The 9,613-nt window shown below is 50.9% G+C and overlaps 2 protein-coding genes across 2 annotated transcripts; both read right to left on the bottom strand.

Annotated features, from left to right (window-relative positions):
* Positions 1-373: 373 nt before the first annotated feature.
* Positions 374-4,006, bottom strand: LOC132008627 (intraflagellar transport protein 172 homolog). The gene is made up of 3 exons (XM_059387239.1): positions 3,831-4,006; positions 711-854; positions 374-490 (listed from the first exon to the last, which is right to left on the bottom strand). The coding sequence occupies exons 1-3, from the start codon at positions 3,867-3,869 to the stop codon at positions 374-376; spliced, it is 300 nt and encodes a 99-aa protein (XP_059243222.1). The 5' UTR covers positions 3,870-4,006.
* Positions 4,007-5,795: 1,789 nt separating this feature from the next.
* FNDC4 (fibronectin type III domain containing 4) lies at positions 5,796-8,929 on the bottom strand. The gene is made up of 7 exons (XM_059387241.1): positions 8,501-8,929; positions 8,164-8,308; positions 7,968-8,083; positions 7,538-7,742; positions 7,001-7,090; positions 6,575-6,699; positions 5,796-6,402 (listed from the first exon to the last, which is right to left on the bottom strand). The coding sequence occupies exons 2-7, from the start codon at positions 8,282-8,284 to the stop codon at positions 6,367-6,369; spliced, it is 693 nt and encodes a 230-aa protein (XP_059243224.1). The 5' UTR covers positions 8,285-8,308; positions 8,501-8,929; the 3' UTR covers positions 5,796-6,366.
* Positions 8,930-9,613: the final 684 nt, after the last annotated feature.

The raw sequence follows: 9,613 nt of genomic DNA, 5'->3' as shown, positions 1-9,613 counted from the left end.
GGGGAAGGGAAGAAAGACCTGATACGTTCCCTGCTCCCCCTAATGTTTCCTTCTATTCCATAGGAGCTTAAAATGGAACATAATGGAGGCATAAAATGGAGCCCGAGCAGTTTTAGAACAGGAACAAAGATGCTGTGTCACCAAGGGCTCCCATCACAGGTCCTCATGCTGACCTTAGGCTGATTCCCCCAGGGATGGGATCTCACAACACGAGGCAGGCACAGATAGGGAAGCAGCAACAGACTCGGAACAGCCTTTGCTCTCCACGTCCCAGCCTGGACCATCACCTTCTCTTCTCCCCTTTCCCCAGTGAGACATTTCTTCCTGCCTTCCCCTTCTTTTCCAGGTCACCCCCACCTCCCAGTCTCTATCCTCACCAGTCTTCACCAATCTTGTACACATAGATGATGTTGTCGGTCTGTCCTATGGCAATTTTAGTGGAATCAGGAGAAAAAGCCATGCCCTTCACCATATAGCTCTTCCTGCCATACTAAGAGTTAAAAAAGGAAAAGAAAAAAAGTCATGAGTACACATGGTAGAGAAAAGAGAAGAAAAGGTGTTTGTGTGACTGCATTGAGCGTCAGGGATTTATCCTGAGAAAAGACGGGGCAGGCCATTTCCTAGGCAGATGGCTGGGGAACTTAGTTAGGAAGTTTTCTAGATTCCTAAGACCCCATGAACAGGTTAAGGACACACAGTACTCTCTTCACCTTCATGTCAGCTGGTTTGGTGGAGAATTTATCTCTCCGCTCCCCATGTTCATCGTAGAGCAACACCACTCGGTCCACTGTGCAGACCGCAAACTTGGCATTGTTCTGGGACCAAGCCATGCAGGTCACCTTTGCAGCTCCATCCTGCAGAGGCAGAGGGGGCAAAAATAAGCCCAGCTGTTCGTCTAGAGTGACAAAAGCATTTCTAGTTCCTTTAGCTCTACTGTGACTTTGGTCAATTCTCCACATCATAGTCCTTAAAACAAAAGATGCATCCTGATCTCCAAGGCTATAGAACCCTGGCCCAGGAGAACAAGGTGCTTTAGAAACCCATAATGCAAATACACTTCGAGGTGACACGCAGAATCAACTCTACCAATGCACCCCTGCGATGGCCTTGCTCCTTCATAGCTCAACTGAAATAAATTTTTTTTTAAAGATTTTATTTATTCTCTCTCTGACCTTCTCCTCGCTCATGTTCTCTCTCACTGTCTCTCTCTCAAATAAATAAATAAAATCTTAAAAAAAAAATAAATAAAGATTTTATTTATTTACTTGAGAGAGAGACAGTGAGAGAGAGCATGAATGAGGAGAAGGTCTGAGAGAGAAGCAGACTCCCCATGGAGCTGGGAGTCCGATGCGGGACTCGATCCCGGGACTCCAGGATCATGACCTGAGTGGAAGGCAGTCGTCCAACCAACTGAGCCACCCAGGCGTCCCACAACTGAAATAAATTTAATTGGTCTGATAAGTTTTTTTTTTTTTAATAGGTTCTGGTCTTCAGCCATTCATTCAATATATACATATTTTTTTCATTTAATATTATTATTTAAAGGTTTTATTTATTTATTTGACACAGAGACAGCAAGAGAGGGAACACAAGCAGGGGGAGCGAGAGAGGGAGAAGTAGGCTTCCCAGTAAGCAGGGTGCCCAATGTGGGGTTCAATCCCACGACCCTGGATCATGTCCCAGCTGAAGACACTTCATGAGTTAGCCACCCAGGCACTCCTCATTCAGTATTTTTTGAATACCACACTGAGAAAGGCATGTAGCCCAGGGCTGAGAGGAAGAAAAAGAGCAAAATACGGTCCCTGCCCCCAGGCTAATAACATGGTGCAAAACAGGAAAAATCCCATTAAAGAGGCATGTACAAAGCACGATGATAGTTTGGGGAAGCCTGAAATCCTTGTATGTTTAAATGACCAACGTTAAGGTTTGAAGAATTGGATGCAGTTAAATGGGGGAAGTTATCTTAAGTAGAAGGAATGATACGAGCAAAGGCAAATCTCATTAAGAGACAGTAATTTAATTTAGCTGAAACGATCTTGCAAATAGAACAGAGGCGGCAAGGCAGGAAAAACAGTGAGGCCAGCGCAAAAAGACTTTGAAATCTGGCCAAGGAGTTTGGGCTCATTTGGTAGGAAAAAGACAGTGGAGATTCTGGAATGGGGAGTAAGACACTCAGAGTTGAGATTTAGGATGAAAATGCCACATGTAGTTTTTTTTTTTTTTTTAAATCCCCCCCCCCAAAACTATACACTGCTCAGAAGTCCAGTTTTGAAGTGATCATCTCAATTGTGGATTATTCCCTTCCACATCTGTCTACCACCTGGTCCTCAAAGGTTCTGCACTAAGGACCTCCTTCCTTGAAATAAAACATTTAGTTTCTGCTCCAATTGTGTGATTAATTACTTGGGTTCCAGAGCTCTGGTTTGAAACTTTGTTACTTATCACTCCTAAACCACCTACCTCCAAAGTCCCAGGTTTAAAAGGCCTTTTTTCCCCCCCTCCCCTCCATCAAAATCCTCAGAGTCAGAAAATAGCCTCACCACCACCTTTACCCCCCCATCCACCGCTTGATTAAATTAGGTTTGAAGGGCTGAGGGTTCCTCGTTTCCTAGCTCATCATCTTCCTTCATCATTTTGCCAATCCTGGGCCTTTGCCCTACCCTGCATCATGACATCTTTATTTTGAAAGACTGAAGGGGATTTTCACTTCCAATTACTCCATTAGGGTAAAGGAATTTTTAAATTACAATTTTGGGGGCAGTTTCCTGAGCAATGAGCACTTCTCTCTTTTGTTCTAATTTCCCTCTATTCTCCTAATACCACATTCGCTGTGAAGCCTTCCTCATTCCTCACAGCACTGCCTGAGGATTCAATGGGGACCGGGAGTAGAATAATAAAAACTAACCCTTAACAAGATCTTTCCATAGACTAGGCAGTTTGATAAATGCTCAATATGCATTGTCCTTTTACTTCATAACGCTGAGACAGAGATGATTATGCATATTTTACAGATGGGGAACCTGATTTCAGAAAAGTTAAGTAATTTGCTCAAGTTTACATACACATTCGTAAGGGGGTGGAACCAAGATTTATATCCCCGTATGTCTGACTCCACAAACCACAATCCTAACTCCTTAAATTATGCTGTCTTGCTACATAGGAAACATTCGCTTATGGCAGATACTATCATTAGCTTTGTATGAGCCTATCCTTTGAATTTTGAATGTTCTCTCTCGTCTATCAGATTCTACAGGGATTTTTAGTTCGCGAAGGCTTTTGCGAACTCTTCCTCCAAACTCCCTCAGGTTGCTATTATTGTTACTCCCATTTTCCCAATGAAGCCGCTGGGTGGGCGCTCAGAGACTGTGTGCCGAGGGCTTCAGGTCAGCGGGATTGGACCATTTATTGAAAGTGCAGCTGGCACTAGGACTTGAGTGCTGGTCTCCTAGCTCCAAAACCCAGCCTCTCTTCAGCATGGTTCCTCTCCCGGTGCCCAGCCTTTTCCGAATCTGAGATCTTCATCATCAGAACGAACGGGAGGTCTTCCGCACTCCGTCTTGGGGGCTTTTACCTAAAGCGCTCGTTTATCCGGGCGCAGACATAGGTTCGCTGTTTCCATGTGCGCCCAGCACCGGGCCTCGTACACAACTGATGTCAAACGAAACGGAACGAAAGCTACCGCGGTTAGCGGTCCGTCCTGCTACTGCACACTACCGACCGAGCAGAGATTCCGCATACAGTAGGCGCTCACCATCGTGAGATTTCAGTTCCCCCACTTCTCTGGGAACGTTAAGGCTGGCGGGGGAGGGAAGAGGCACGCAACTCCTCACCTGAGGGCTCAGCAGGGTCCTCAGGTGCTTCAACTGCATGACGAACACCTGTCTCTCCAATGCCACCAGTCAGCGACAACTCCCCTCGTTACCTGGACAACCCGCCACGCAGCCGCAGCGACTGGTGCTGACGCAGACGCGACTACAGCGCGACACACTTCGCAAGGTCACCACGTAGCTTCGCTGTGAAGCAAACAGAACGTGCGCAGGCGCAGTGAGGTCTAGGGCGGGACCCCTACAGGACTCGAGTCCTCTCTTCAACCAATCCTGTCGTCGCTTGCAAACTCAAGCTCAAGCCACGCCCACAAGCCCTCCGCAAACTCTGGGTCCTACGTAATCGCGGTCTTTCTCCCGCCGGGATTGTGAGTAAAGTGTGGCTGAACACTTCTTTTAATCCTTACAACCCTGGAGGAAGGCAAGGCGGTTGCTTTCATACGTTTTGCAGCAGCCCGGATTGAACCCAAATAGGCTCTATGATGTGCACAGTATATCACAAGGCTAATAATGATAGCTAACCGAATACTCAGGATGCGTCTGCCAGGTACTGTGCAAAAGGTTGTAGATGCATTATCTCACTTAATCTCAAAGACATTTTTTGAAGGGGATGGCATTATTAGTTCCATTTTACATGCCAGGAGACTCGGGATTAGAGGGGTCACTTAACAAACTAAAAGTAAAGGATGTAACTCGGATTCAACCCAGAGCTGATGCATTTAAACAGCCTTTATATTCTGAACTTCTAGCCCCCTATATCTATGCCATGCTTCTATACCCCGTGCCACTTCCATCCCAAGAGATGAGGTGTCCAGAGTCCGCGATGTGAATGTTTCCAGCCCCAGAACTGGGTAGCAGTGGACCGAAGATCTGCTGCCCAGATCTGGATGCTTTTGTGGTTCAAGGCAGAGGGCAAATGAGAACTTGGCTTATCTGATAGAGTAAAGTTAAGTCTTGTGATACCTGGGGTTGGAGCTTGATTAAGTAGAAAGGATAATGACTTCTTGATCTGTTTGGATTGGGGTCCCTTTCAGAATTACTGGTCTAAATTCTTGGAACATGCCAGAGAGACTGAGATGCAGAAAAGGAGCGTTCCTACTCCTCTGGAAAGATCCAAAGTTGAGAAGACCTGTAATTCTCCAGAGAGTATAGCATATGAAGTCCAGATACTGGGTTCTGCAGCTTTTCCCCCACAGTGGTATTTCTCTCACTGGCACCATCCCCCCCACCCTTGGAATTTAGGAAACAGTAGAGGAAACCCTCTATTTTCACAGGAAGGAAGTAGCCCCAGAGCCCAAAGTAGAAGTCTTTTGACAGGGGAGTTCCAACCCCTCAGTTTTATTTCCATAATCCTCCTCTGGATATAGTGGCAGAGAGTGAATATAAACTCATTTACACTTTACAGTTATTATTGACTTTGACCGAATCAGCGAGACAGAGGCAGAGAGAAACAAAAGGAAAAGTGAGTGTGGGGAAGACTAGGAGTACAGGAGTGCACAGGATAGGAGCACGTGGCACTGAAGGATCAATTAGCGGAGCTGCTCTTTCATTTGTCCAAAAAAACCGTTCAGTCCTTTTCTGGAAATTAACTCGAGGTTGATGGAGGAGTCAGAGGAATCAATGGCGAAAAGCTTGGGTGTCAATGTGGTCATTGAACTTAAAAACGTTACCGGCGCCTCTCATGTGGTATGACCTCGTTTCCACGGATGCAGGAGAATTTATATCCCCCACCCCGTTCTTTTCCTTCTCCCCCGTTCTCACTGAACAAAACAAAAGGAACTAGGGCTCTAGTTTTCTACACCCATTTCTGTCCTCTCCCCACCCATTCCAGGCTATAGAATCAAAACAAACACCTTAAAGCAATGAGAGTGCTCCTGTCAAGTTGGTAGTGGTGTGAGAGGCCCTTGTGGTCAGGGGAGAGACAGTGGGGAAGTGTCTTCAGCTTACTGTACAGTATCCCAAACAGTCATCTCCAGTTTGTCCAAGAACATTTATTGGAAAAATGTCCAAGGGGTCACCAGCAGCTGGGGGGCTACCAGGTGAGAGGGGGAGCCCCTGAGACTCCGTGGAAGACATTGGAGTAGTGCAGTGCAGCATCTGCCTCCAGACCCAGACAATTCCTTTGAGTTGCTGGGGGAGGGGGAGTACCCAAAGAACCCCCCTCTCTGAGACCCAGAGGCAAGATGTGAGGGCAGCTGGGGATGCCGAGAGTCCTGATGCAGGTGCAATGGGGGCCCATCTGGGACCTAGTGGGATACAGTTGAACAAGTGTCTCTCCCCCGGACCTGGGGGATGGAAGGACATATCCCACATGATAGCCATTCCCCAGGTCCAGGGGCACAGACCCCAAGAGACCTACCTTCTGGCCCTGCTCACAGTGGAAAGAGGATGGGCACCAGGCCTGAGATTGTGGGAGTGTCATTACCCTCTAGGAGATTACGGGATCCTTCAGTCTTGGGCAGATCACCAACTGAGGCTCTCCCTGAACCTATCCCCATCCCCAGGGTGTTAGTGCATCTGTTTTCGAGTTCGGTTTCTTCACTCATACATCAATGGTGTTGATGGATGGTGACTTTTTCTGTAAAAAAAAAAAAATGTCTTGAGTCTCATGTCAGGAAGGTAAGAGTCTCCTCCATCCCAAATATCCATTTCCCCTCTCTTCCTGCCCCTCTTTGGCCTTCTCCCTTTCCCTGACTGCTTCTAGAAGCAAAATCACCCTTCCCTCCCTCGCCGGCCCCACATCACATCACCTGTCTCGTCCCCACCGGCCTTCCCTGAGGACTCTGTTCCGGCCCCTTCCCCTTCTCCTTGGGGTTGTTGTTGGAGTCGTTGTCCTTGATGATATCATACTGACGGCAGAAGAGCCCGATGACAGCTGAAACACAACAATACAATCTGCACCTTGATCTTGATCTCCCCACTCACAGCCTTGAAGGGCAGTGAGATACCCACATGATTTCTAGAAAAATCTGAGAAGAAAACCCTTGAATTTCTGGTGCTCATATGCGAGCACCATGCTCTTAGCCTTCATCTCCTCAAACTTCTGCTCACCCCCAACTAAGCATCTCCCCGCTGCATTTCCCTCCCTGCCTTTTCTCCTGAGCCTTCACCACCTCCCACCTTCACTGAGCCCCCACTCCGCCAATCCTTGGTCCCCCGTGCAGCTGCTCACTCACCGGCCCACATGAGCAACACCACCACAATGATAACCACTTCCCCTGTCTGTAATGGTCGCTCTCCCTCCAGACCCTCCACTGTGATGTCACCTGAGAAGAAAAAGATAGACTCCAGGTTATGGGGAGCGGCCACAGAGCTCTTCTATGCAGACCCGTAAGGATGGAGAGGTCTGGGACCAGGGTTGCCCCTGAGAGCCCCTCTCTAGGAAGCTGTTGGTGGACAGGTAGGTAGAGACCAAAAAAGCAGGACTGTTGTGGGCAAGTATTCACGCAGATTGCGGCGGCTGGGAACAGAGGGTGGGGAAAAGGAAGCTTGAAAGCCCTTCTCCCAAACGATTCATTATCAGCCTGTTTATACCCAGTCCCCTGCCAACCTTTTCCTTTCGTTTCTTGGCAGTATGATGAATTAAGTCATCCTTTTATTCATCTAAGCTACACTGTGGCTTGTTTGGGGGAAAGTAAACAAGAGGCTGAAGGGCAGGTAAAAAGCCAGAGAATCCAAAGCTTTCGGGAGTGGAGGATAGCTGAGCCTCTCACCTGGGCTTGAGCTATTGGAGGGTAGCCGGTCAGAACCCTTGAGAGTTCGGAAGTGCACCCGAGGCCCTGGGGGGCTCTCTCCCCGAAGGCCGATGCTCCGCACCTGCACGGTGTAGTCGCTATCTTCAGCTAGTCCCCAGAGGGCACAGGCCCTGGTGGTGGTGTTCACCTCCCGGATCACACGCTGCCCAGGGCCATTCTGTCGCTGCGGGAAGATGATGGGACAGGAGGGTGGTCTCACACCAGTCCCAGGACTCAAACATCCAAGCACTCCACGGAGTAGGATGACAAGGGCAGCTTGAGCCAGGGGACACCAGCTCCCAGATTCCCCCACCACGGGGAGGGGAGCTTTGGTCCCCAGTGGGGGTAACAGAAGGAGGGCTCAGAGTTCCAAGGACACAGGCTAAGGGAGCAGAAGGGTGATTCGTACTTGCTGGGAAATGGAGTAGCCAATGACGATGTTGCCTTCTGGGACGTCCCAGGACACAGTGGCCGAGTTGGCTCTGAGGTGAGTGACTGTCACATTCACAGGAGAGGGAGGCCGGTCTGTTGGGTGCCAGAGTGAATAGGTTAACAGGTCCCATGTACGGACTAGCTCTGCTCGACCCCACTACCCCTTTACTCACCTGCTCGCACAAAGCCCAGGTCACAACTGACCAGCAGGAGGACCGTAGGGCTTAAATATGGGGAGAGGGGCATCAGCGAAGCCATGGTCCCCACCGAGTCCGCTGTGAGGCACTGGGGCATCCGCTTGACATCCAGGCGGGGCTCCTGGAGGTGGCAGGAGTTGTTGGGGGCTGGGGGGTGGTGTCCAGAACTGCCCAGAATGCACGCGTGGCAGCAGCTTTCCCGGGCTCTCCACCGCCCACAGCAGCCCCGGATCCCCCCGTTCTCCCCACTCCTTCCCCGCCCCCGCATCGCCCCGGCGTCCCCAGTGCGCCGCTCTGCCGGGCCCACACCCACCTCCGCCGGTTCTCGCAGTCGGTCAGGCCTCGGGGGGCTGCTCGGTGCCCAGAGGGCGGCCCATCGCCCGGCTCCGCGGCGCTGCCCCTACCCCATCCCGACGCGGGCCCGGCGCGGCGGGCAGCGCGGAACCGAGCTGCGGGCAGAGGGCAGGTGGAGGCGCAGCGGGAGCGGGCCGCGGGGCTGCGGGGGACCCCAGAGCTCGGACGGGCCACGTAGTCTGTCCCTGAGCGGGGGGCGGTGCCGGCGCGGCCTGGCCGCTGGCCGGAGTCCAGGTGCGGGAGGCAGTGCGGCTGCTCCGCCGGCCCCTGCAGCGGGATGTGACCGTCCCGGCTAGCTAGCCGCCGCCTTCTGCAGAGCTGGCCCCGCTCGCTCCGCCGCAGCCGAACCGGGACGTGCCGGCCCGCCCCGCCCCGCCGGGGTTCTCGCCGCCGTCATCCCCCTCCCCCCCCCTCCCCCGACCCCGTTCTCCCGGGGCTCCTCCCACGACCCTCCCATTGGCGGCCTCCCGGGTCCCCTTGCCTCAGATCCCGGCTCTGTCCGAGGTTCTGTCCGTAGGGAGAGGCGCAGGTGCGAGGGTCTCCGGCTCCCGGGAGGGCCCCTCCCTGTCCGGGTGGAATTAGCCAAGTTGGGAGGAGGAATCCCACTTCCCCTGCTGGAGGGGACAGAGTGGCGAGATAATTGATCTAAAATCTCCACTTGTAGACTGCGTCAGCTTTTAAATCTCTTCCCCATTCATAATCTGATATTGGTTCTCGTTGCTCTCATTCATTCTTTAATTTATTAAACAAATATTGTTCCCGTGTCTGGGCACGGGAAGAGCTGGAGTCCAGCGGTTAAGACAGCAGGCTGGGTTTATAGCGGCGGAAGTCTAAAGAGTAGCAACCTATGGTTTTTTAGCTCTTCTTCCTGCCTGGTGTGCAGAAATTGGTCGTCTAAGTGTCAGGTTTCCTAAAATCAGAGCGTCCAGAACCTCATAGGGCTGTTGGCAGAATCCAGTGAGATAATGTTGGGGAATGTCTTTATAAATCTTATGACACTGTGTGAGCGAGGGATTATCATGAATTTGCACCAGCGTGTTAGTTACTTCATTCGTTTAACAAACATAAATCC

The sequence above is a fragment of the Mustela nigripes genome, unplaced genomic scaffold, assembly GCF_022355385.1.
Source record: "Mustela nigripes isolate SB6536 unplaced genomic scaffold, MUSNIG.SB6536 HiC_scaffold_514, whole genome shotgun sequence".
Taxonomy (NCBI): Eukaryota; Metazoa; Chordata; class Mammalia; order Carnivora; family Mustelidae; genus Mustela; species Mustela nigripes.
This window is presented reverse-complemented; position numbering and strand designations above follow the sequence as displayed.